Raw genomic sequence first — 27,757 nt, forward strand, 5'->3', positions numbered from 1 at the left:
CGACTTTCGTGATCCATTTGAAAACTTCCATTTAGATGAAGAAACAATTTGCAGTTGAAAGTTAATACGAAGAAATAGCTGAATGTAAGTATGGTAACCGTCTGGAATAGTCAACAAACAAACGAACACGAAGTAATCTGAGGCCTGCTTTCCATCAAAACACCAATGACCAACAAAAGAACCTACAAACAAGATAATAGGGTTTATATTTTTAACAGAGACGTAATATTAGTATGTATAACTTAAGGTGGAAGCACCTTGTTAAAAATGAACTGAAACTAAAAAATTACAAAATATCAGAAAACAAAAACGCTTTCTTTGACCGCCAACATGACACATTTTGTTGATCGCTTCTGTTCTAAGCTAATTTGTTATGTGCATTTCTAAACTTATTAAAAATAGAAGTGTAAGCCAGCGGCGTCTGTCTTACAAGGTGAACAGGGGATCCAGATGTTGCATAACACACCACTGTTAGAACAAAGACGTTCAACCGATATGATCTAATCTTTCCCCGGGGCCATTAACCTTAAAATTCACAATCTACAACTTTTAAGTTATATAAGACATCAACAAAATACCTATTTTTTCTTTAAATTTGGCACAAATCTATTATAAAAAAGTGGTAAAATATACAAAATACTGTGTTAGATCGGTAAATTTTATCAGGGAACACAACGTTGTAGTAGGCATATAATGAATATCAAAGCCCATACAGAATATAATTTTGAACGTTTCGAATAAATCTTAAGCTAATGACTGGAGGTTGTAGTTAGACGTAGAATGAATATCAAAACCCATAAAGTAAGAACCATTAAAACATTGAAATATGAATCTAGAAAAAATCGAAACGTTGAAAATGTTACCAATTTTTACAAGGCCATTGCTATTCCTACTATGACGATTTTTGCTGCTGACAAAATCATATGCCGCAACTGAACAAAAACAAGGTCTTTAGCAAACATAAGACATACTGAAGCAACGCAGGTCAGAATGATTTGGCATTTCCGCAAATAAATAAAATACAAGATAGACAGCTATTGTTTTGTTCTATTATAGGTGCATATTTTGCAAAGCGCGTATGAGAAGTAAGTTGTATGCGGTCAAAAGTTGGATTCCTGGTGTTTTTTCGACATGCTTGTAATGTAACAAGATCCACGAAAACTCAAATCCTCACATCATTTACAGTTGGAGCTTAATTTGCACACGACTCTTTCACAACTAAAAACTTTCGGGGAAACTAAACTGAATTTACCCGGAAAATCACTAAATAAGTTCAACGCGTTTTTTTCCGGCTAACATTACGATTTTTCTAAAAACAAATTTACCGATGTTTAAGCCGAAAACGAATGTTTTACTAAAAAGAAGAAGTTCTTCCGGGAGTAATGTACTTCGTGTGATGTCGTTGCATTCTCTGATGAAGGCATCCCACGTAGGCAGCCAAAACGTTGGACAAAGTGAACAGGTACGGGGAGAAGTTATTATTAGTATATACTATGCCTGGTAGCATCAGCACATTAATAAATGTATTACGTCAAAATTGAAGAAAAAGCTCAAACAAGTTTTTATTTTAATTCAAATTAGAACTATATACCTCAAATGTAAGTTCTACATTGGAAAAAGTATATATCATTGTTTATTTTTCCAGTTGCATTTAGCAAAGTCGTGCCAAGGCGCATAATGCTTATCTGATGACCTGGGTGCGAAAGGTTTATCTGATGAACAGCGTGGAATGGATCTGGTCACGATTTCAACGCGTGGCAAAAACCTGACTCAAACATGGACGAAAAACCTCAACTTGAACTTGTGTCGTGATTTTAGTGGTTTTGTGGTCTTATGTTATCTAGAGCTTCGCTGGCAGTTCCTTTATTACTTAATTTCGCGTCTGCTTTTCAAAAGTTTTTGCCGCTGACTTAATGACTGTATTGATTTAAAAAGAATTGTTTGACAAATGAAAATGTTCATTTTTATGTTTGCTGTTGTGCTCCGGTAACACATGTTGGTACTCATATTGTGGTGAGTTTCACTCATGCTCACTTGTATGTAATGTGGCAAGTACCACTCATATTTGTGTAAACATTTTCAAAGCGCCGCAAGCAAAGAGTTTAAGAACCACTGCCTTAATAATTTCTACAAGTTTTTGTGCGGTAACTTGGCAAAAAAAAAAACACAAAAGCGACAATTTGACCTCAGTATTGCACTTAGTGTTCTAAAGAGGTTATTTTGAACTGACATTCCGAATAAGGTCATTTTTAAAATAAATCCCAAGTCCCCGTCAGATCATTCTGAAATAACATTAGTAACAGTCAGGTCATTTGAAATGACTTTAGTAACAGTAATTTAAAAACAGTTGCTTTAGTGTACTTGATTCAAGTCAAGGACTTAAGTCATATACAGCACTGATCGCACCTGGTATTTTGCTAGCTTAAAAGAATCATGCAATGTAATGAGGTTACACGAGGTCAACAAGCTTACAAATCTCAAATTAGTTTTGACCTTTTTAAGTGGATTTCTTTAAGAGTGAAAAATTTTTAAAGTAAATCGTATAATATTTAACGTTTAGCGTCTCTTTATGCTGTGAACTAATATGCAACAAATTTGAGGTAAAAAAACAAAAATTGTACAAATTAAAATAAGATGTTTTCGTTTCGTCAACATTTAGAACAAAATGAAGCCATAACACAATCAAAAGTAGCTTTAATTTACATGTTTTGCAAAAAACTTTACAAAATAAGATGAAGTATTTTAGCAAGACAGAGGTTTTTAGAAAAGCAATTTAGCGTGAAAACACCCGAAGCAATCTTATCCTCGATCAACACTTTCAGCAGAAACCTTTCGACGACAATTTTAGGGATGATTTTACGGCGAACTGTCTCCAAATATATCCATTATCGAACAGGACAAACAGGTTTTGCACTTTTTTGTCTAAAGTAAAGCTCCTTTATAAGTTTGCGAGGAACTGGAGATGACATATCATTGTTGGATCAAACTTCGATCTACTTGTAAAGGTGAGTAACTCTAATGCAATAGACGGAGCGGATCAGGCTTTAAATGGTTTTAATATGTCTGTAGAACATTCGCATATATTTAGTCAATAATATAAACTGTATAAAATATTGTAATGCCACGCCATAATATGAATCAAAATAACTCTCTGGTAACTAAAAATTGTTATTAAAAAATGTTAATTAAAATTTTGTTCAAGTAATGTATTAGATAAATGTTGCTACCAGGCATAATATTAATAAAAACAGCTTTTGTGCAATTGGAGAAGAATAAGAAAATGTATTTGAAAAATAAATATAATTTCCGGGAGCTGTTTTGATCAATATAGTTACTTATTGGTCACCATTTGTAGATAAAATTAATAGTTTTATCCTAGGGACTGGCTATATACTTTATAAGAATGTATATTGGCATACAACATGTGTTACCTAATTAAGTTTTTATAACTGTCGTTCTAATAGTTGAATGTACCGTATATTAAACCATAAACCAGGTATAACGTGTTCTTTCAAGCATATCTTATCACTAAAATGCAGACTGGGTCACAATAATACGTACACATATATATATATATAGCTATAAAGCGTTAATGTATATATATATATGTATATATTACGTTTTCACAGATGACGAAGTCGTTTTTCTGCGCATGCGCACTGTTCCTCATTGTCATCTGCGCCAGGCAATTAGAGGCGGGCAGATGCTCGCGAGCAATACGTCAGTGCAACGTCACGGATGACGTCACGGGCGACTGGAGGTTCGAGGATTATGACAATTGTTTGTGGGATTGCTGCGGTGAGGTTTTGTAAAGCATTGTACAAAGTTTGCTAGTTTTGACTTCTTTTATACAATTTGTTTGTAAAGCCTAATTTACCAGGATTTATTACAAGAAATGTTTTTTAAAGTGGTTCAAACAATTCGGTTAAAAGCACCATGCTTTTTTTTGTTTTATTATATTATATAATATGTGTTGCTTTTTCGTTCGTTTGAGTAACTGTTACGACGATATGCTTCACTTTTTGATGAAGTTAAGATTTACCCTCGTTCCATCACAAATGTATAAAGTCGTTCGGAAGAAGACCAAAAAACGAAATTTGATAAAAGTATTGTTATTTCGCACCACGTGATATATGTTACGTAACGATACTGCTATTTAAATAACGTCACTCTGATTACGTCAGGAGGTCGACTTTCTGCCCGTGACGCGCAGCTAGAATGCTGTGGAACGGAACAGACCGGGGCTATTTACAACACGAGTAGCGAGATCTGCTGTAGTTGGTACAACGGGGGACAGTTCGTCGTCTACAACAACACACAGGTTAGTCAACAAGCTAAGCTAAGCTGAGCTGGGCGTGAAACTGCGTTTGTACTATACAGCTGCATAACAGACAAAGCAAAATCACTTTTACGATTCGATGGCAGTCGAGCAAAGCGTGAAAATCGCTCCAAAGCATAAGGCTTGAGTTTAGCAAAGCGTAAAACACTTGCCACAAAAGAAATTAAATGTAAATTACGCTCTGTAATGTAAACGGGACTTTAACATCTACATTTGTGAAACTGTAGTTTACATCGAGCATTAGAAAACTGCGATTTTGTACTGGTTGTGGTTAATTTGTAAAATGTTGCGACAGAGACCAGCTTGTACTATTTCTTCCTTCTGTGTACGCTTTTGTACAGTCGGTGACCCAACTAAGTTAAATTGCGACCCACCGGTTGAGAAATTATAGCTTGAAATAAACCCAGTGATCAGCTGTGTTGTGTTTCAAGGGGCAGCTTGCTTGATGTACCCATAGCGGCATTTCGCTGCCCCCTGGCAACTCAAACTCCCGATTTTTGTGGTAGTTTGTTTGTATAATGTTTAAATTTGCGTTCGATGTTGTTTAAATTTGCGTTTCGATGTTAGAATCAATCTATGTTGCAGGGCGCGATGTGTTGTGGTAGCGACGTGTTCTACCAAACCCAGTCCACCCACTTGAGTTGTTGTGGTGGTTGGCCACAAGCCCCACAAGTGTTCAACTCACTCACTGAAATGTGCTGCGCTGGAAACGTGGCTTTTGCCGGTGAGTTTTTACAGGGGACTTTTAAAAGGGGTACAGATGCTTTTCGGTTTATTAGACATAATAAATTGAGTTAAAAAACGTATGTTAAAAGCAAAAGTTTGATTCTTCGGGAAATATGGTGTTTCGGTTAAAGGGAATCGCCAGTTTTCGTCCATAAAACAAACAATGCGAGCCTTTAGCAAGATCGGTACTAATACAGTCTTTTAACCAGTTTTTATGGAATACTTTAAACTTACACACCTAAAGAATTACTTTAACTTATAACTTCGCACTTATACCACAGAAACTAATGAGTTTTTTTACTGACCTTGTAATAAATTGCCTTAAACTTAAAACTCTTCAAAGCATAACCCACATTACCATAATCCTCCAGCCAAAAAACTCAAACAGATCAACATTTAAATGCTGCTATTTAACCTAAAAATAGCCACAAATAATCGGCCACTTTAAAGGAGCTGGCCTAATGTGAAGCGGCCAAATAAACTGGCCGAAATCTTCGCAGGAGACACAGCTTACACTTCCTGTTGTGGGGAAACCTCGTTCGATCGTCGCGTCGCCTCTTGTCCATGCAACAATGGGGTGATTGTTCTTGCACCCCCAGAGTACGGCGCTTGTTGTGTCGATGGGGGGGACGTGGCCCCCTATGACACACAGACGCAGGGATGCTGCGGTGGACTGGTGTACAACTTCGATTCACAAGTGAGTTACTAGAGAGGGGTGGAGGGAAACCCTTTTACATATTTTTATCGTTTTTTAAAAGTAATGGATTATGACTTATAGACAATCGAGGATAAAGCAATACAAAAATTACAAAATATATCACATTTAAATTCTCTTAAATTTTAATGACAGTCTACAGCAGTGGTTCTCAACCTTTTTAGCTTACGGACCGTCAAATTTCAAAATAAATCTTGCGGACCGGTGGACCTTCAAAAATCAAAATCAACCCAAAATGTAATTACGACCGTATGCAACTTGAAAGCAAAGAATGGAAACTTCAATTTAATAGGCGATTAGCTGCAATCTTTTTGATATCATGCGTGTTATACGTTGTGCTATTAAATTATTTCACTTACAACTGGTCTTAAAGTTTAAGATTTAAACGAGTTGTAGTCTGCTTTTAAACAATTGGGCACAACACTTGCAGCATTGTGACGTACGATAAAGTCCAAAATAAACCGTTAACTCAATGTAACGTAACAACGCTGCAAATTACGATCCTGGCGAAGTTCTAAATTTGATGGAAATTTGAAACCTTCAACATCTTGGATTTGCAATTATATTTAAATTGTAATATATTTGGTGGACCGGCTGAAAAGTGGACGAGGACCGGCACCGGTCCGCGGACCAGCGGTTGAGAACCACCGGTCTACAGTATGCATCTTGTCAAACTAACAAAAAACTACAGAACTACTAAAGCGTTTAAAAATTCAGTTTCCTTAAGTCTAAGGTCTGCTATACAACTACGCTGTCTGGTGGCTAATACAAGCTTATTCTTATATGGACTTTGGTATCCATTCCACGTCTAACTACACTTCCACCCATTATATAATATTTATTCGACAACTTTCATAAAATGCTAGCTATTTCTGTATGGACTTTGATATTCATTCAATGTCTAACTACAACCTCCAACCCTGATCTTATGATTAATTCTAAACATTCACAAAAGAATACCTACTCCTATATGGGCTTTACGTCTAACTAAAACCTCCAACCGTTATGCTTTAGGTTTGCTGTAATAGGGTGGTTGTGGATTCCAACGTCACCGTAAGTGCGGATGCTGCTTGTTGCATATCAGTGAACGGACAATACGCGGTTTACGACCCAAACACACAAGTATGCTGTAGTGGAGTTGTCGAGCCTGGGGTAAGTTCAAACATACCTCGGTAATTATTGGGTTTATTCGATTATTCGAAGAAGATTTTTTATCTCTTTGAAGTGATTTTTAGGTTTATTGACATCAGGAACCCAAAATTGCCGCTTAGGTGAAATAACCACATATTTTGAATCTATACGTGCAATTTATCGAGTTTTATAAATTTATGTTTTACTTGTGTTTGCAATGATGTTCAAGCGATGAAAATCACAAAACATATTACTTGATTACACTTATGCTTCGGGAAAACCCGAAAATCATTTAGTTGCATCGTTAACAGTCTTTATCCTAACGGTTTTTACAACCGTTTTCAAGAAACACTTTTTTAGAATATTGTTTTGTTCACAAATTATTCCTATCAGTTGCCAAACGCAATAAACTGAACTTATCCATCTTTTAACCACAGAACGCCAACTCCTTGTGTTGCGGGACAACTGTGTACGATCCAGTAGTAGCGGGCGATAAATGCTGCGGCCTCACTCCATACTTCAGTTCTGTTTACACTTGTTGTGGCGATGTTGTGTACAACTCCAGCGTATCTGGAGATGCTTGCTGCAACAACCAACCTTTCTTCAACAACGGATTCGTCTGCTGCAACGGATTTGTGACCGTGAGTGATTTATGTGGAATATGAATAAAGACTCATTTGAAACGTTAAAAATGCTACCTACTTCTGTATGGGCTTTAATATTCATTCTACGCCTCACTACAACCTCCAATCATTATACTCCAGAGTGATTTACATTTTTGGTAAACTTGGAACTGAAAGAATCCTCTCTAGTTAGGGTTACTGACTCAAAATACCTCTGCAGTTGCATCTTTTCTATCTCTGGCATCTCTAGACTTGTTTTTAAATAGCGCCACTTTTTTGCCCTTATGATAATTAAAACATTAAATATTCACGTTGTACATATTAGTTTAGTATGTGTTTCCAACAGAATCTTGCCTTCCAACAGTACACATAATGCCGACAATAAAATACTTTTTTTATAAAACATTTCCTCGCTTGAGAAGCGCAACCGCTTCCAACAAAAATAGCCAGCAATGTGTTAAACTTCATAAAATATGCATTTCGACAAGAAAATGGCATCATCAGTTTTTTCATACAAACAAAACGTAAAAATATTATAATATTCAAATGTACAATAAACCCTTATGTGAACTAATGACAGATGCTTTGTTTAGGAAGATCACCGGTATTTAAAAGCTAACACATTTATTTTGTTTCAGGCTGGTGACAGTTGTTGTGGCGACGATGGTTTCTTCATGAGAGACCAGATTTGTTGCGACGGAAGTGTTACTGTAAGTTATAAAATCCTATAACAAGTGTTTATAATACAACTGTGTAAGCACACCGAACTTTTATTAACAAAGTCAACAAACTAATTATGGGCTTTGATTTTAGAATTCTGTTTTGGGATTATCAAAGATAGTTTTAATGAAATGATTACTGCTAGTTGTTAACATTTTTCTCTCTATATGAGCTTTACTGACAAAACGTTTAAGTTGTGATTAAAAGCCTTCTTTTATAAGGCTATATGCGCTGGTGACCACTACTATTTAAACATGTAAAAGTAACAATAGTTGCTAAGTTATTGAAGTAGGATATATATTGAAAGACCGTCTTGACCTTACAAAAGGTACTTATTGCATGTATCTTGTCACGGTACTGACACATTTTATTTTGGGGGGTAACTACATAAACAATTGTTTTTTAACTTAATGCAGCATTAATTTGGTGTTATAATTGTTTCCAGAGCCACAACTTTATTTGGCCAGCATGTTGTGTCAACCGACCTTTCGACGCCTACAACGAAACCTGCTGTCACGTCACAATATACCCAAACCCCGTCATCACTGGACCTGGGGTAAGTTTCACAAAATAACGAACATAATAATTTGCTAATGTGAAATACCTAACTGAAAGGCGCAAAAAACATATGGCTTTTATTTTTGTCTAAAAATCTCTTCTACCAACCACTACATCTATTGTTGAAAAGACACAATTCAGTGTTATTAAACATTTTTTTAAAATTCAGTCACAACTTTTTGCCTTGAGTCATATTGGCAATATTGGCACATTTAAACCAATCAGTAGATAAACGGAATGCAAGTTGTTGTTTAAAGAAGTGTGTCTAAATAAAACAAGAACGACACTCCTAAATATATTTAAAATCATGTTTAATAAAACTTTTACCTATGGAACACTTAAACATATTTCACATAACGCATAAACGTTTGCTGCCAGGCATAACATTAATCAAAAGAGCTCCTCTTGGAATCATATCCCCCCCCCCCAACATTTCAACGACCTATACAGGTCTCCTTCTTCAGGGGGAATAACATTGAACACTCATTTATCTTTCAACTTATGTTGTGTAGGGCATTCCCACAGTGAGCCACCACACAAGATGCTGTGGAGATTACCTCAACCCAGTAACACTTGTTCCTTACGATTACGACACACAGACTTGCTGCGACGGAGTTATAGTAGATCTAGGTGAGCGTTACTTAACCAAGCACTGAAATCTGTATCTGCTAAAGGCAATGGTAAAATTCATCAGCAAGCCACCTTCTATATCCGAACAAAAATCGAGCGGTCGAAAGGATAAACACACTTTGTATGATTTGCCAGTTAAACATCTATATTACGCTCGCCTCTGTAAACGCAGTCACATCACGTTTCAGGAGACTATTGCCTTTAACAGACTACGTTTAATTTTATATATTTATTTTATCCTGAAGCCGCAGAATTGCAATTATTTTAAGTTATAGACGTGGAGGCGAATGTATGCGAACTTTTTTTTTTAAACAAAACTTAACCTTATGCAGCTAATTTCGTCAGCTGTCCGTTTCGGCCCTTCATAACACAAAAAATAATACGACATTGTGGCATTTTACCAGCAGCTAAACAAACGAGGGGATTTTAGTTCATAATTTCATCCTATACAGGTAGAATTGTACAGATTACGCTGAGTGCTTTATATAAACGCTATATTGTCGCAGTTGGAATCCCAGCTGATTACGCTGAATGTTGCGGATCTTCGGTCATCGACACCAACAACTTCCAATGCTGCGGGGGAATCCCCATGGAAATCAGCCCGAATAACGCTTGCTGTGCTGACGTCATCATTGACGCAACAGTGTTCATCTGTTGTGACGGAACAGAAGCTCCTTTGATTGGAAACAATACAAAGTGTTGCGGTGAGTTAAGTCAATTTAAACCGATTTTGACCAAATTCTTACAAAGAGTAATTCTTGTGAAGTGTTTTACGGATTGCCATCAATTCCCAACATCTAACGCTGATAATGCCTTGTATGATGGCAATTATTTTACATGCTACCAGGTTGAATTGATCGTCTGGCGTTGTTAGCAAATACACTGGCGTAATACTTTAATTTGAGAACATTAGTGAACTTATTCAAAGCAAGAGTCTTTGTTTGATATTTATTGTCTGCTAACAATTCTATACAAACAAAAATGGTGAATCTATAATAGTCAAATTCGCCACCTTTTCTCAACATTTTTTAGTTAACTTAAATGAACTTGAGAAATTGCCACACACCTTAAACAGTCCCAAAAAGATTAACTTAAAAACGTCCATGTACCTTGTTTAAATACTATTTTTAATTGATACCAATGGGGAATCTTACTGTTTGCAAACAGTACAAAACATATATTACATAAACATACAATCAAAAGCACTTGCTTTACGACTGATCCATCTACTGAAGCATTCCAACATTCACAGGCAGCTCTTCAATGGATGGGTACGGGTTTATTTGCTGCGATGGGATCCCAGCCTCATTAGGAGGACTCACCATCGACCAAGCGGTCTGCTGCGGTAAGATACCCCTTCTGATATATTATAACCAGCCTTTACCCACGCTGTGTATTCGGGTTTGTAAGTAGCAGGCTCAGATATAACTAATGAGGTCATTTGCTGATTAGAATCTATAACTTGAAACTAAAATTTCCCTCTTTCCGTTTAAAATTTACAACTGTTTGATCGCTCTTTTATAAAAAACGGAATTCGGGTGCAGAAAAGTATATTTCTTACTTAGTAAATAGCACTTAAAGCAAGTATTGCAGGTAGTGAATTGACCATTTATAGCGTGGTAATAAGATGATATTTACCAGAAGCGGTAATTTATCTAAAACAACCTAAAAACGCCGATAAGCATTCCCTTCTCAAATTTATCTAAATATCAAAAACTTAATACGCTTTATTTTTAACAGAATTTCGATGTTAATGTTTTTGAATAAGAACATCGTCATAAACGACCTGACAAATCCTATATTATAATTGCTTTATGACGTCACAGGCACGACGACAATTAACAGCGATTTGTCTCTTCGTTGTATATTCTAATTGCTTTATGACGTCACAGGCACGACGACAATGAACAGCGACTTGTCTCTTTGTTGCAACGGGGTGCCTCGTAGTTTGAACGGGATCGCGAAAGAGAATGCTATTTGTTGCGGCGACGGTTGCATAGATGGGTCGATCTACTACTGCTGCGATGGTAAGCAATACCAGAAGGGAGTCAGCATTAGTGGGGATGTTAGCGGACCAACATGTGACCAGCTCTTCCCATGATTAAGATGATGTAAATGTTTAAAGCGCTTCTATTTCAGTGTTTTACGCGGATGTTGTATCTCTGCGCTTTGGTGAGCATAAAATGAAAATAAACTTTACTTAAAGTGAAGAAATGGTGATGTTTAAGTAACTATTTATCCAGGAGTAACTGAAAACAAATGGAACTGTTCACAAATTGTATTTATTCTGACATGTTGAAGCACCGTTGTACGTAAGCTAGTCAACTTGTTCAACAGTGCAATTTGTTTTCAGTTTTTGAACAGGACAAATACGGCTATTAACCAAGATAGCTTGGATAATATTCATGTTGTTAAAAAATATATATCAGTGATCCCGAAATAATAGAGTATGGAGTAGTCATAATACGTCTAGTGTCAGATTTTGAATATCCTGTTTAATGGCTGGAACACCATGATCTTACTTGTACAAGCATCTTAAATGGCCACAGAGTCCGTTGTCTTTGCATGCGCCGTCGACAACGTAAGTAGGACCGCACTTGCTTAGACATTTACAAACTCTTGAATTTGAGGCAGTTATAAAAGAACTTATGTCTGATCAGAAAACCTCACTAAAGTTAAATCGCACTTCGTAAAGGCACAACATATACTTGCTTTTAAGACACAGCCCTTCTTTTTAATATCGGTAATTTTTGGCGCCATTTTATATCACTAGATTTATTTAAAAAATAAAAAAAGGTGCATCGAGGTCAAAAATTAAATGTTTGTTAAACTTTGCTCAGCTTGATTCATTATTTTTTTTGTTCTTTTTGTATTCATTATTATTTCCTTTTTAGTGTATTCCCATATGAAGGCTTCTTGTATAGTTAGCCGAAACGTTGGAGAGTGTACATAAGTACCAAAAGAACTTCTTTCCAGTATTGATTCGCGTTATTTTATGTTGTTCCTTTGGAGTGTGATCTTTTATGCCTCGCCAGGTTTGAAGTCACAGCAAAGAACTTGCCACATTCTTTGCACTGGAAAGGCTTCTCCCCGGTGTGGATTCGCTTGTGCTTGCGAAGATGGGCGAACCTTACAAAACACTTGCCGCATTCCTCGCACTTGTGAGGCTTCACCCCGGTGTGGATCTTTTTGTGCAAGGCTAGCGCTCCGGTCTGGCTGAAAAACTTGCCACACTCGTCGCATTTATAAGGCTTTTCTCCGGTGTGGCTCGTTGCATGCGAAATTAGGGTCGTTTTTTGGCGAAAACACTTTCCACAGACTGTACATTTGAAAGGTTTTTCTCCGGTGTGGACTCTCGTGTGTCTTTTAAGGTTGCCGAGGTTTCCAAAGAACTTCCCGCATTCTTCGCATTTAAACTTCTTGAAGTGGACTATAGTGTAATGGCCTTTAAAAATCCAAAGGTTTGTGAAACATTTTTCGCAAATATGACAACGAAATACTTCCTGTTCATTTGTTTCATTGCGTTCAGCTTTTTCTACTTTATCTTTCGTGCGTTTTCGGCTTCGTAAGTTCATTTGAATCAAGTTATTTTGATTTTCACAATTGTTTCGATCCCTAATTAATTGACTTTGCTTCAACGATGATCCTGTGACTTCAATATTACTGGGAGACCCATTGCCATTCATTTTGATAAAAACACAAGCTCTAGTTTGATAAACCTTGTTTTGGTGTTGAAAAATTCTGTTGCTCAAACAATATACACAGTCCCACTTAAACGTCAAGCTTATATCACAAACCTGTGTAAACAAACAAGTTGGGGGTAAATTTAAACCAGTCAAATAGGACAGAAACTCCGAAAAAAAGCATAGCAAACAAGTGTGTTAGGTAAGCTGCTATCAGGCCAAATGCGTTGAAGCAGAGAAAATAGGACAAAACCCCTGTGATGCAATTTGTTTAATAGCAGGTCGCAGTAGGATACTGTAGGCAAAAAATGGATAAAACAATTTCCGCCGCACTTATCAATATATCTTAGCCTTAAAGAAAGTACTGTAAAAACCTAGAGCAAAGCAAAGCTATCATACGATATATCACGTCCGTGCTTGACTACACGTTTGCACGAATCTTATTCGACTGTAATATCTTAGCACTGTTCTACTGGTCCCAACTAAATCCAGTAGAGCGTAACATATACAGTAGGTTAGGGGGGTTAAAGCAAAGCGTTGAAACCAGTGGTAAGAAACGTGGTAACTGCGCAACAGCTCTCCCACTCAATACGTGGTTTATGATGCCTATTGTTGTGGCTTACAAGCTGGCCAAGATCTCGTTCGGGCAATATATAAATATTATTTATTTTAATATTCCTCGCTTGAAGTGTGTTTGTTGGATAGCCTTATTCAATGAAAAGTTTGTGAAAAAAATTCAGCTTATTGACGTCACAACTTTCGGAAATCTTGCTCAATCATAAAAATCTCGGCGAGCTCATCTCGCTCAGGTGCTGAAAGGCCGCCTCTTTTCTGTCCAGTGGCCTTTCACTTTGCTTGCTTTGGCGAAACAAGTTTACCGCTTTTAACGGTGCGGGTGTGAATTGAATTTCAAAACAACTGCGCAGTATTTTGCACCTCCCACATTTTTACAACACACTTAGATCTCATATTTTATTACGCAAACTTGTTCAAACCTTACACAGTTAAGGCATTTAAAGTACCACACTATCTTATTGTCTTGTTATGTTAAACACCTGTTGTTTGCTAAACGTTTCTTAACGTTCAAAAACACAAAAAAAGTCGTTGTTGTAAAAACCTTATCTAAAACTCACCAGCAAATTCAAAACTTTACACTTATCTATCTTTTTGTGTCTAACACTGGTTGCCCGCCAAAAGTTCTACTAACGACAACACAAAGTTGTGCCAACTGAAACGTGGAATGCTGCCAGTTGTTGGCCGTTTCTCTGTTGACACAGCGCCAGTCTTTATGTCCAACCACTTAAACGAATCTCACCCAAGCAAGCACGCATTCACAAGCAGCAGGAAATTTGATTCCAGTTTACAAGTAATACTACGAAAAAATGGAGAAGCGTAAATGTCGGGTTCATTGAAGCAAGTAAGTGGCAAAAAATCGCTGTAAACATGTCAATTTTCACGTTTATAACTGGGCTAGGTGTTGTGGGTGTTGTTTTAACGTTTTGTTTGGTCACCTGCATTGTACTTTGCTGTTTCAAGCTGACCCTTCAATGAATGAAGTGAGCATTAATCAGTCACCACTGGCCCAGACCCAAGCACTTACACACCTTGTTGTCAAAACCACAGATGAAACAAAAATACTCCTGTACTAGTGAATATTAGACGCGCGACGCCAGCATAAAACAACGCTCTGACCTAAACCAAGTTATGCTTCATTCGCCACAACCAGTGTAAGTTTTTAAGAAACAGACTCGAGTGCCAATTTTCTAGTGAATTTTTGTTCAGTTGATCTGGATCATCGTCATTTATATTGGTTTTAAAGATATAATACTTTTTATTTCTCATTTAGAGTTGCTTCATAGTGTAGCTTCAATAACTAAAATGCGCTCGGCTATCGCTTAATAAAAATCTACAGTAAAGCAAATAAAATAGTTTTATAGGCTGATGTACAAAAAGTGTCTCGTTTATAGGTAAAAAATTCTCGTTCCGGAATTTAAAACGCTTAATCTTTGGTACCATACCTCTGCAGTAAACAGTATTATTTTTGTCACATTTAACCTCGCCAGCAAACCTGATATGGTTCAACATGTGGCAACTGATGACCATTTTGTCAAGTGCCACTTGTGTACCTCTCACGTCAAGAGTTTATCAGCTTATGTATTGCAAAAAAAACCTTCGTTATAGAGCTGAAACATTGATTCATGAGGATATTAAGTCGACTTATTGTTTCAGAACCTCTTTATTAAGTTCTGTTATCCCCAACTCAAAAAATAAAAAAAAATTAAACATTTTAAAGATATACTACACTACAGCATTATGCGTATTTCAGCCTATATCATATTTACAACCCTATTGCCTTCACACGATATTTTGCTTCTTAGCACAAGTGGTAATTGTAGCGGTTATGGTTCAAGTACTTTTTTAGGTTACAATAAATAATTGTTTATTTGTCGCTACAAATACACGGACACAGTCGCGAATGATGAACAAAGCTCCACAAAATGTTTAGACGGTATAAAGAATTTAAGTCACGACAAAAATTATAAACACTTAAGATAAATTAAAAACAAAAATCAAACATTACAAATAGAACATGATAAAAATCAAATGTAAAAAATTGCATAGCCAATGAATCGTTTTCATCCTCTTTTAAAATTTAAAACTTTCATCTTTTGACGATTTATGAATTTGGCACAATATTCACTTGACTACATCACGACCAGTGAATATCAAAATCCACCAGAATATGTAGGAGCAGAAGACAGGGGATGAGCGCTACTGTTTTACTGTTGGAGTGGATTAGGTGTGCGCAAATCACATTAGGTGAGGTGTAAAAAGTAAATTAAACATATTTTAAGGAGTCGTTGTTTTCAGGGGATTTACAACCTTCAGTTTTTTTATATGATTTTTTTCGTGCGAAGAAAGTGATGAGGCCTCTAAAAAACATTTACCGCAGTCTTTGCAAGTGTAAAGTCCTTCTCCGGTGTGAGTTTTTTTATGCCTAATCAGATGGTAGCTGCGACTGAAGCTTTTCTCACACTTCCCACATTTGAAGGGTTTTTCTCCTGTGTGAGTTCTCATGTGTTTAGTTAAAGATCCGATTTGTCGAAAGCACGACCCACATTCTTTGCATTTGAACGGTTTCTCGCCGCTATGAATTCGTTCATGCGCAATCAGCGTTCCTTTTTGTACGAAGCTCTTTCCACATTGCTTGCAAAGGTGAGGTTTTTCTCCGGTGTGGAGTCTTTCGTGGATGAGGAAGTTGGTGTAGATCCCGAAAAGTTTTCCGCATTCTTTACATTCATGTTTCTTGAAGTGAACTGTTGGAATGTGAGCCCTTAAATGTGAGGATGTCTTGAAACATTTTTCACAAAAGTTGCAACGAAATTCTTGATTTTTAGCAAATTTTTTCCTGCGTTTTCGTTTTGGGAAACTAAGGTGGACCAAGTCTTTTTCTTCTTTAAAATCATTTTCATTTTTCCCAAATTCTTTTTCTTTAATTGATGAATCATCTATTGGAGTAATGTTGCCACCTCCTTCATTATCGTTCATTTTTATCAAATAGTAAAATCTCTATACGTTCCAAAAAAATTGTTAGACGTTATGATGAATAATGTAATTTGATAATGTAATTGTAGACTAGCAAAATAACATTACACAAGTACAGATTTCAACGTTATTCGTTCATAGGTTTCCAAGAACTAATCTAAGCCACAGTTATAGGTAGAATCAAACATTTCAGGTGAACAACATCAAAAGGCCTATATAATGGTCAGACACCACTGCATAGCACCAGCAACAACTAGCTTCTGGTATAACTGCATTACTGCTTGCTTCTCTGCAAAGCCAAATCAAGATCGACTGATTTAGGCCTAGTACTTTCGTGCGAAATACCAAACTAACAAGGCTAGAAGCTACTATTTGTTTGGTCAATCAGTGGCCAACCATTGTTTTGTGCAGCACCTTTGTTATTATAGCCTTAGGCTACAGCGATCTCTAGCTTTCAGATAACAATAATTTTTACCACTTACTGTGTGCTGATTAACGAATTCCTACGTTTTCCTAATTACTCTAAATATACCCAATATTTGCTGCCGAAAAGTCAGTTTTATAGAACTTCTTTCATACCGAAGAGCGAATAATATCGGTATACAATCCATTTTAACATTATCTAAAAGGAGCCACACGAGTAGCTGTACAAAAATTCTCATATTTGTTCAGTTGTAATGCCGGCGCCAATTCAAGTACTTCCTTTCAAAGTGGAAAATTCTCTGTTGCCATTTCCTTGTATTTAGACTAAAATTTGAGTTGCATATTTGTGCACGTGATCAAGTAAAACCGCAGGTTTCTAGAGGTCGCCTTTTTATGACGTCACGGTACGACGCAACTTTGTGACATATCTTCTGTCAAGTTACCTTGCGTTCCGGGAGGAAACTAAAAAATGTAATAACTGTCCACTATTGTTTTCAAACATAAAACAAACGGGTGGTTGTCTACCTTAAATAACATAGTTTTGTTGGAAAACACTTGTTTAGTCTTATAAGTAATATTCCCTAATAATACCCCACTGCGCTGCCCAGAAATAAATACACAAGGAACGTGTAAGACATTTAGGCAGCCGTCAGCTCCCCGCCTGAAGAGCCAGCGCCTACTTACCCTCAAAAACCCCTAATGCAAAACAATAAAAAATAAATGAGCATTAAAAACGCCATAAGCTTAATAAAGTAATTAAAGTCTTCTAAAGTTTATTGAGATGATTCGCGCGTCGTATTTATAATGTATATATACATTTCAAACAAATCAACCAGTTTCGTTTGCCTATTTAAAGTGGCTGGCATCTTTGTTTTTGCGAAATTGTTAAAGGTTTACACAAGCTTCTTGCAACAATCGCCAAACCTCGCGACTCCATTGTTTCCCTTTGTTTACAATTCGGCAAGAATTCGCGATTAGAGCTGCCTAACAACATAACGGTGTCAAAATTATCTTAAAGTTGGATTCAGTAAGAGACTCCAGCCTTCACGCTTGATCGAGCTCTGTGTTCAATCGGCTGTGGCGGAGCGTGACGAACCGACCACGTTACAAAGTAAGCGAAAAATATAATTTGAAAAAAATTGAAAATTATTTTGAAACAAGTTTAAAGAGAAGTGATTTTCACCCGAAGGCAAACCTTAAATCAACTCGTTGCATCTAACCATTATGTTTTGTGCATTTATATTGACTTAACGCGTAAGACCCCTGACGTTTTGGAACATGCTTGCCTATTCAATGTGATTCGCGAAACAGCAGAAAATAAAAACTGCCAAAAAGCATTTTATGGCAAGAAATATAACAGCTATCACGTACAACCAGGCTGAGGAGTCGGACTCGAGTAAGTAAATCTACCAGAGTCCCGAGTCCGACGGGCGCATGCGCACTGCGCGGTGCCAAATTTCAAAGCTGATATTGCCGCCAACTGTAAATTGTAAAGGTGGAACAGCATAAGAAGGATATTTTCCAACCATGTATCGTGAGTGAAGGGGCTTAATATTCGCCTTATTTTAGTTACGTAAATGGTTGAAATGCTGACTGCGGAGTCGGACTCGGGTTATTTTAACCACTCCACATCCCAGCATACAACACATGTTGAACTTACCATCCGTTTTTTTGTGTTTTGGACAACCCGAAATATTATGGAGTTTAGGCGCATTGTGTTATTCCCACCCCTAGCTTGAATGTGTGAAAATGTCAGACGCGCCGTTGTAAACTTATAGCATCGCGGTTTCGGCGCAAATGTCGCGGATGGAAAGTGGAAATAATTCTGCTACAATATATTCAGTTTGAATGTGGACATAAAGACTGAAATAACCAAGAAAATGAAGGACACATGAAATTCTCTTAGGTTCGAGTGGCCGACAATAAAAAGTTGTTGAAGTAAAATATACCTATTTTTATATATTAAACATTTCTATGTCGGTGGATCTTTACCAAATAATATTGGTCGGTTAAGGAAAAAGTAGTCCGGTTATTCACTTTTTAGTAAAAGTTACACAGAATGTAAATGGCAGAAAAATTAAAACTAAAACTAAAAATTTTGATTGGAACTGCGGGAGGCCACAAGCAGAGATTTATAGATAGCTGTGCTCTCTTTAAGGAAGACGCAGAGCATAATTGACAATATCGTTTATACTCCAGTTAAACCTAAATATTTGTAGTTTTTAATTTTGACAGACTATTGTGTGACCTTTCTTATTTATAGAACCTTCTTAAAAATTCTCAAATAATTCAGTTAAAAATAAATTGACTGTTTTTTTTAATTGTTTGTTTGTGATTTCATTTCTTATTTGTTGTTTAAAATTACATGTCGAATTAAATAACGGATGAAACACGTTTAAAACATATCAGCCTATTTTTTGGTTAAAAGTATAATATAGAAACGTCGACAAGTAATAATTTTGAAGAACCAAAGGGTAGACAGCCAGTATTGATGTTTTTTTAATCATTGGTTTCATGAAACATTTACTTTTAACAAGGTCAAGAACTTACTTAATGTGAAACACACCGCTTTAACCTTAACGTAGAGTTCCATTGAACAACAACCCTGGTTTAAAGAGGGGAAGTGACACATTACACGAGCTTCTAGATTTCAACAAATTACAGCTGAGATTGTATCTGCAGGAGAGACGTTGCACTTACACACTACTGCTATATGTGGAAAAACGTGACACAGACAAAAACATTTTATAAATCATAAAAGAATAATTCAAACCAGCCATTATTGTTATTATGGCTAACAACACATTTATTGAACCAATGATAAAGTACGGTTTTATCTAAATTAAAAAAAAATTGAAAGAAAACTGTGGTTTAAAATGTTTCTTTACACAGTAAAATATTAGTGCACATATCTAGCCCCGTATGACCCTATGCTTTTGACGACAAGAACAGATTTTTCGACTTTAAACCATAACTTTGCAGCAAAGAGTGGATTTCGAGATCCGCAATTCATCACCAATTACCGAGATGTGAATCGAAAAGTGAAGGTTGGCAAAATAAACACTTCGTCAAGTATATATTACCGGTAACAAGTTCTTCTGGCGTGTATTAGCTTCACACTATAGTTTCATAGTTCTACAATTGCAATGTTTTCTGTGTGTTACACATTATTTTATAAAGTTTCTGCGTATTAATTTTATTACGTTTTTTTTTTTAATTTGATGGCCATTAGTTTACAAGAAAGAACCTTTTTATTTGGTATTCTTACTTTAAGCATCTTATTATCGCAATGGTAAATAAACTCTGGTCAATTAAGCAGCAGCCTTTAAGCATTGCTCAAAAATTGAAAACATATTACAGGTTTTTGTTCTAAAATGTGGCGTTTTGTCACAACTATATGGTTTGTTGTAATTAAAAAGAAGGCATTAAAAATAGATTTTCTAATTTCGATTTAGCAATACGAGTTTCTAAAGGAAAATTTTATACACATTTCGGACCCATATACAAATGATGTCAAGACACCAAAATTGCCTTCGCATTGAGATAGGCGTTGCAAAGGTTATCTGAATCTTTCCACATATCAGGTTTTCCAAAAAGCGTTCCTCGTCTCCCGTTGAACCTAAAAGTTGTCAAACCGGATTTTCTCGGTAATTTGCGACTTTCTGGTTCAACTGTAGACGAAGCTGTCATTTGTGTTTTGAGGCTACAAGGGCAGACATATTATGTTGAGGATTATATTTTTCTTACAGGATTAAGTTCAACTGAGTTTTGCGCTGAAAAGTTGTTAAATTTATTTCGTCGTTAATTAAAAACTTTACCAAGACAAAGCATAACTTAGTGTTATGGTAATGAACAAGTGTCTTGTGATTGTTCGCTTTTGGAAAACCACAGCAGCAGCAAAAAATGAATTAAACGTCGCAGCATTGTCAGATTTAAGTAATTTGCGAAAGCTAAATCCGGAGACGCAGTGGTTCGCAACCTTTTTGGCTTACGGCACCCTACAGAAATTATAAATAGTTTGCGGCACTCTTGCTCGTATCTTTGCTGAGTGGTTAACTGTAACGTTGCAATAAACGAGATTGTAACAGCACATTAACTTTGCAACAAGGTTGAAAAAACCTTTTTCATTTGTTGCATTTTTAACGTACACAAAAAATTGTAATGAGAAGCTTACCAATAGAGCAGAAATTTGAATCGTAAAGAATTTGAAATATCTCTCGGCATCCTAGAGTGTCGCGGCAACCTGGTTGAAAACTACTAGTTTAACATTAGATAATTACGCCGACGTACAGAAATTAATTTATCTATTCATTAAGTGCACCACATAAATTACATGCATGGATATAATATTAAAATAAAATATATTACAAACACTCGGATTTTTCAGTGTTTTTCAGATATGAAGCCGTTAATTTGTATTGTAGCTTTAATCCTATTGGTCGGCGTCAGCCAATCAGACGCGGGCAGATGTGCGCGTTCTATTCGTCAGTGTGAAGTAACAAACGCAGCTGGACGGGAAAGTTCGGTGGAATACGACAATTGTTTGCAGATTTGCTGCGGTGAGTTTGAAAAATACCAAATAAATGAACGACGATTTCTAACGTTTTTTAGCGGCTTGTTTGTTGCCAAGGGTCGGCATTTTATGTGCTTGCAGACCAACTTGAACTTAAAAAGGTTCTGTGATAAACTTAACTAACCAGTTTGCTGCAAATGATCAAAAAGGTTATATACCAGAGGCGTACCTTTTTACAATTGAAAATGTGTCTAATTACAAATAAAATAAGGCGGTAAGCGAAGGGGACAAAACATTGGGTTAGGATGGTTCAAAACTTGATTTCAAACTTGCGTCAACGAGCATTGATATATAGAAGATTGGCGAAACTTTCATTGTTGATAGTTTGGTTATTCATGACCCGTTCAGGATGAAAAGAATCCTCTTTAAAGGGTAATGGATAGAAAAGATTGGCACAACCTGGTGATACAACAATAAGTATGTGTTGGTGATGCATTCGCGTTAAGATTTCATTTTGGGTAGTAACCTGTTTAGCAAAAGTACAAAAGGAAATAAAATATGTTGGTTTCAATGTAAAAATAAACTAATACGCCCTGTTTTTTAATAGAAACCGTTCAGTCGCGCTGTAAACGAATTAAATTATGAAAGCCCAATGCGTTAATTTTACATTTATTTTCCTGTGTCATTTCATATTGTTTGTCTCTTTAGATCTAATAAACAAATAATATTTTGGGTTTTCCTATTTACCAGGCCGACGCCTTTATGATCGCGACGTCAACCTAAAGTGTTGTGGAAATGCTGAATCTGGGATTGTTTACAACACAAAGACACAAGTTTGCTGCGGATGGCAATATGGGGGCGTCTACAACGTTTACAATAACACTCAGGTTTGTAGCCGGAGGATGGTGTGGCCTGCAACTGTAGTACAACAAAGCGGAGTGTTTCGAATGATAACAATTGCGTTCCACCTTTTTAAGTGAGGTTTGGATAGCCTTCAGTCACATTAACTGAAGATGATACAAGTTCGTATCGCAACATCTTTATCAAGATGGTTTTGATTTACCCGACCTTCTTGGCTTCGGCATTCACAATTAACTTATATTACCTTTACTTTGTTAAATTATTTCAAATATTCAAACCTCACTTATCAAAAAAAGGATAACGTTGAAGAAACAATCAAACTCGCAAATACTTACTTACATAACGACAAATCACAAACAGACACGTCAGCTTTCACAAACACGCAACCCCAAACAAATAATGAACAAGAAAAAATCTCAACGCTAGGATGACCAGAGAACAAAGTGGAATGCAAAAAAATATTTAACTTAAAGAGGTGGTGCGTTGAAGAACTTTTAAAAGGTGAATAGATCCTACATCTAATAAATACTAAACATTACAAAGAAGGTGCGAAAAACATCATCGACCTTTTAGCAATTCTGATCGTTATTGTGGGTTGAGGGAAGCTTTTTGTGGAACCTTATCGCGAATAAAATCGCGTGAATCGCAGAAAAGTGTGTTTTGCAAACGTTCGGCGTAATGTGGGTTTAATCAGGTGCATCTAAGACTACACAAAAACTGAGAAACTTGACGAAAAAAAAGAGAGTCTAAAAATGATAAAAGATTTTAGTCGTGAAAAAACTCGGGCTGTTATAACTGAGATTACCAATTATAAGCAGAGCACTAAACTTGTCGTTCATTAAATTCAATAAATGTAATTAGACATTCTACACAGTATAGATCAAAATCGAATTTTTAGAATAAGAGAATATGCCTGAATCCGAAGGGTGAAAAACAAACGATTTTGGTTTCACATCAATTGATTAAGATCAGATACTGATGACGCTCGCAGGAGAGAAATAAATTTATCGTAAAACACCAAAACACGCTGGTTTCGGTTTTTTAAGTTTAGTCCTTCGTTTGTCTTTTAACTCTGATTACCATTTTAAACCACATATTTCCCAACATTTTGCTATAAAAGATATTGTTTTTTTCTGGATATGTGGACAATGTGGTGTATGACAACTAAACATATAACAATTCCTCCAACCCCTTTAAACCGCATATTTTCGCACAGGACACTTCATGCTGCGGAGATTCTCTCTACTTCAACAGTGGATCAAGACGGAGGAGTTGTTGTGCAGGTTGGCCAGGACAACCCAAGGTGTTCAACTCCATCAGGCAAATGTGCTGCGACGGGGTGGTTACTAACGCAGGTGGGATGTCAAAGCAATGTACCTATATGCTTTAATACGGGAAACTATAGCGGTTGGAAATATAAGGAGCCGATTTTTTGACGAACACACAAATAACAGGACTCCGCGTTCCTACCAACTCGGTCGTGTGGTGTAAATTTATTCACAGCTAAGCCTCTGCGCTATGCAAATCGCAAGCATTGTACATTTGGTAGTTTTACTTTTCGAAATAAATAATCAAAAAATATTTTACGTCATACTCGTCATTTTGCCCCAAATATAGTCTATTAAGGTAAAAGTATCGGCATAAAATACAGTGTCGGAAATTTCTTCAGTTAAATTAGTCTGCTCAGCAAAAGGCCTCGAAGGTTTTTCTACATTTATAAGAAGTTCAAAAATAACAACAACCACCCCAGGCAAACACAAAAATACCTCCACAATTTAAACTATAACTGATACTTATGCGGTGAGGATCGAACTCAAGACCTCAGCAATAATGCGCCAAAAAAAAAACACCGTTCAACTTGACACTTTCCCTCAGCAAACACTGCCTTCACCTCATGTTGTGGATCTGATTCCTTCGATCGTCGTTTCGCCTCATGTCCTTGCAACAACGGGCGTGTGGAGAGGATACCAGCTCGCAGGGCGCGTTGCTGTAGGGGGGACAGGGGGGTCGCGAACCCCTTCAACTACGACACACAGGGATGCTGCAATGGAAGGGTGTTCGACAAGGCAACGCAAGTCTGTTGTGGGAACAGGGTCGGGAACTCAGACACACATGTGAGTATTTGTTGCTTGTTTGCTTAATAGCACGAAAATTTCTATCGAAGCTAAAAGACAAAGCCGTTTTAAAGGATTCCAAAGTTTTTACACTTAATTGTTGCAACCTATAGAAACATAAAAAAAAAGTCAATTCAAGTTATTTGAAAACAGTTACTCAATTACCCTAAAGTCCAAGTCATGTATTAAAAAACCCATACAGATGTGCTGCGGTAATCGCCTGATTCGTACCAACAACGTGGACCCGAACCTCGCCTGTTGTGTTTCTCGTAATGGCAGCCACAACGTGTACAACCCCATGGTGGATGTTTGTTGTGAGGGCTTCACTTACAACAGAGCTAATGCAGGGGAGTCATGCTGTGGACAACAACCTTACTTCAGCAACACAACTGCATGCTGCGATGGACGGCTGAGTGTGAGTGGATCAGTAGGAATAGTGGGACTTTGTGGTAAATGTTGTTGTAGCCCCTGCAAAGAACTCAATTGTTTAAGTCGTACAGATTTCTAGATTCCCATGACCAAAATCGCCCCAAGAGTGCTAAAGTGGATACATAGCGTTGTGGTTAAACTTTATAGGCTCAGATTCGCGAAATTACGGTAATGGAAAAACTCTGATCAAAAAATGGTTGGATAAAACACATAATGTCCAGAATAACAATTTTCATTAACCCTTGAACTATTGTATTATTACAGAACATCGTGACAGGAAGGAAGCCATCTTGTTGTGGAAGCCAAGCTTTCGACTCTTACCTACAAACTTGTTGCGGTACAAGAGTTTACAACAACCCAATGTTTCAACTCACTAATGTAAGTGTTAAAACATTACCTACAAACTTGCTGTGGTGCAAGAGTGCACATTACAACAACCCAATGTTTAAGATTAAAACATAGGTCACAGGGATAAGAATGTGCTTAATATGATTCATGCCTTCGTATGCTTCCTAAATTTCCTCAAGTTTTGGAGCAATCCTGCCCAGATTCATTCTCAATAAACTTAACCATGTGAACTACCACAGTCTGCAAGCCAACTCAATTAAATGGCCACACAATTTACCCATGGGTTGAGAAACACTGGTTTGTTGCATCAAACAAGCATTTTGCACAAGCGATCTAAATATCTTTGCGTTTACCACAAATCATTCAATAGCAATTCATCTTTTACAATGTTGTGTGTTTAGTGGTATACCGTGAGCCACAACACTCGATGCTGTGGAAGTTTCAACTCTCGACCTTACGACCTCGACAGACAAGCTTGCTGCAACGGAAACATCATTGACCTTGGTAAGCAGTTATAAGTGGTGAGATTTATAAACTGTAAAACAACTGGATCAGATAATTAAGGCATATATTGAACATAAAGTTGGGAAAAATAGAGAAAGCAAGATGTTGGTAAACTTGGTAAAAGTTTAAAACGGTAATGAGAATTTCAAAGAGGTGTTAAATGAATAAGAACAATCTAGGCCTTCTCGCATGCATGGGCATAGGCATGCATCCAGAGATTGCTAAACGGAATAAGTCTCTTAAAGAAATGTTAATTTGCAGTTATTGGAATTAAACTCAATTGCTAAACCTAGAGTGAAACGAAAACCTAACTTACAAAACTGTTCAAGTTTAGGGGTTTGAATGGGGCTAAAAAAATTAACACAAGATATTTATCTATGAAATCGTACTTTTATCTTAGTATGAAAATGACAGAACTGAATAACAACTGTGTACACAAGCAGACAATCAGAAACTTTCTGTTCATCATGATCAAACAAAAAGTTTCAATGACTTAAAAAGAAATCACAAACTGAAAATATCTGCAGTCCACATCCTGGTTTATCAAGCATCAAATAATTCGACCTTTCATGTCAGGTGGTTTACCAGTGGTCAACGCCGGTTGCTGTGGCAACGCACTGTACGACAAAAACGAGGCGCGCGGGTGCTGTGGTGACGTCATAATCAACTCGACGCAGTCGGCTTGTTGTGCCGGTGTTGCGTCACAAAGGTTGCTAGGCAACACGGAATGTTGCGGTAGGCGGACGATTATAAGATTTCTATTTTTATAGAAACAATAAACTTATAATTTACATGATATTCTAATTACTTTAAGACGTCACAGGCACGACGACAATGAATAGCGATTTGTCTCTTTTTTGCATATTCTAATTGCTTTATGACGTCACAGGCACGACGACAATGAATAGCGATTTGTCTCTTTGTTGTATATTCTAATCGCTTTATGACGTCACAGGCACGACGACAATGAACAGCGACTTGTCTCTTTGTTGCAACGGGGTGCCTCGTAGTTTGAACGGGATTGCGAAGGAGAATGCGATTTGTTGCGGCGACGGTTGCATAGATGGGTCGACTTACTACTGCTGCGATGGTAAGCAATACCAGAAGGGGGACAACTTCGGACAGGATGTCGGGGGACTCAATTGTGACGTGTTAGCACCGTGATTGTGACGTCATAGTCCGTGAATTGTGACGTCGTTGGACGTGATTGTTTAGTCAATAAATTTGATGACAAATGCTGGCGAGTAACCATTTTGTAGTTATAATAAACTAACAACAATTTACATCGTAATAAACAAAACTAACTTAAAAATCGTGTGCTCCTACAGGTTTAATTATTGTAGAACATGATTGAGAGATGAAAAAGCGGTTTGATACTTTGTAGTAAACAGTTAAGTTGTATTCCCTTACTAGACTATAACAATTGGAAGCGTTGGTCAAAATCAGAATTACTGAAGGACTTTACAAATGTCTCACAACACACCTCGATTTTCAGTATCGCCATTTATGTCTCATTTATTTAATTTAGTAAAGAAAGAAAATATACAGCAAAACCAAACACAAATGGGCTTCGGTCAGGACAAGATATTAAATTACTTTTAATTAATCGACGCGGAGATTAATTTTGCGTCTAGCATTAAGAAAATTAAATCTAAAATGGCAAAAGTTTTTAGAAACCTTCGAAATTCCCGAAATAAAGGTTGAACTTTCAATGTGTTTCTTGAAAGGAAATATTACTCTGATGTAAACTGCATATTTCCATTACACAAAATGCGTTGTAAAACGAAGGTAAAAACGAACTGAAATTTATGTTCATAACAACTTAGGGAAATTCCAGGGAAATGTTATCTGCACTTATCTCGAAACCAGCGGTTTGCTTCCAAATGTAGCCAGA

The 27,757-nt window shown here is 36.8% G+C and overlaps 2 protein-coding genes across 2 annotated transcripts; both read left to right on the plus strand.

The window, feature by feature from the left end:
* The first annotated feature begins 2,956 nt into the window (after positions 1–2,956).
* Positions 2,957–11,667, plus strand: LOC146131756 (uncharacterized). The gene is made up of 13 exons (XM_083397037.1): positions 2,957–3,005; positions 3,630–3,798; positions 4,185–4,321; positions 4,925–5,063; positions 5,566–5,762; positions 6,795–6,932; positions 7,349–7,552; positions 8,173–8,244; positions 8,700–8,810; positions 9,325–9,442; positions 9,949–10,146; positions 10,695–10,787; positions 11,335–11,667. Exons 2-13 carry the CDS (start codon positions 3,630–3,632, stop codon positions 11,541–11,543), a joined length of 1,785 nt encoding a protein of 594 aa, XP_083253163.1. The 5' UTR covers positions 2,957–3,005; the 3' UTR covers positions 11,544–11,667.
* Positions 11,668–21,485: 9,818 nt separating this feature from the next.
* Positions 21,486–27,161, plus strand: LOC146131757 (uncharacterized). The gene is made up of 9 exons (XM_083397339.1): positions 21,486–21,653; positions 22,358–22,494; positions 23,685–23,823; positions 24,344–24,582; positions 24,785–24,997; positions 25,276–25,389; positions 25,761–25,863; positions 26,440–26,598; positions 26,819–27,161. Exons 1-9 carry the CDS (start codon positions 21,494–21,496, stop codon positions 27,025–27,027), a joined length of 1,473 nt encoding a protein of 490 aa, XP_083253465.1. The 5' UTR covers positions 21,486–21,493; the 3' UTR covers positions 27,028–27,161.
* Positions 27,162–27,757: the final 596 nt, after the last annotated feature.

This window comes from Ascidiella aspersa, chromosome 9 (assembly GCF_963924565.1).
Source record: "Ascidiella aspersa chromosome 9, kaAscAspe10.2, whole genome shotgun sequence".
Classification (NCBI taxonomy): Eukaryota; Metazoa; Chordata; class Ascidiacea; order Phlebobranchia; family Ascidiidae; genus Ascidiella; species Ascidiella aspersa.

Bases quoted from the DNA above. Each gene is read 5' to 3' on its own strand.
- LOC146131756 (XM_083397037.1), top strand. From the start codon at position 3,630: ATGACGAAGTCGTTTTTCTGCGCATGCGCACTGTTCCTCATTGTCATC. The intron at 7,553-8,172 runs GTGAGTGATTTA...ATTTTGTTTCAG, and splicing joins GCTGCAACGGATTTGTGACC to GCTGGTGACAGTTGTTGTGG. The intron at 9,443-9,948 runs GTGAGCGTTACT...ATATTGTCGCAG, and splicing joins CGGAGTTATAGTAGATCTAG to TTGGAATCCCAGCTGATTAC.
- LOC146131757 (XM_083397339.1), top strand. From the start codon at position 21,494: ATGAAGCCGTTAATTTGTATTGTAGCTTTAATCCTATTGGTCGGCGTC. The intron at 21,654-22,357 runs GTGAGTTTGAAA...CCTATTTACCAG, and splicing joins TTGTTTGCAGATTTGCTGCG to GCCGACGCCTTTATGATCGC. The intron at 23,824-24,343 runs GTGGGATGTCAA...ACTTTCCCTCAG, and splicing joins CGGGGTGGTTACTAACGCAG to CAAACACTGCCTTCACCTCA.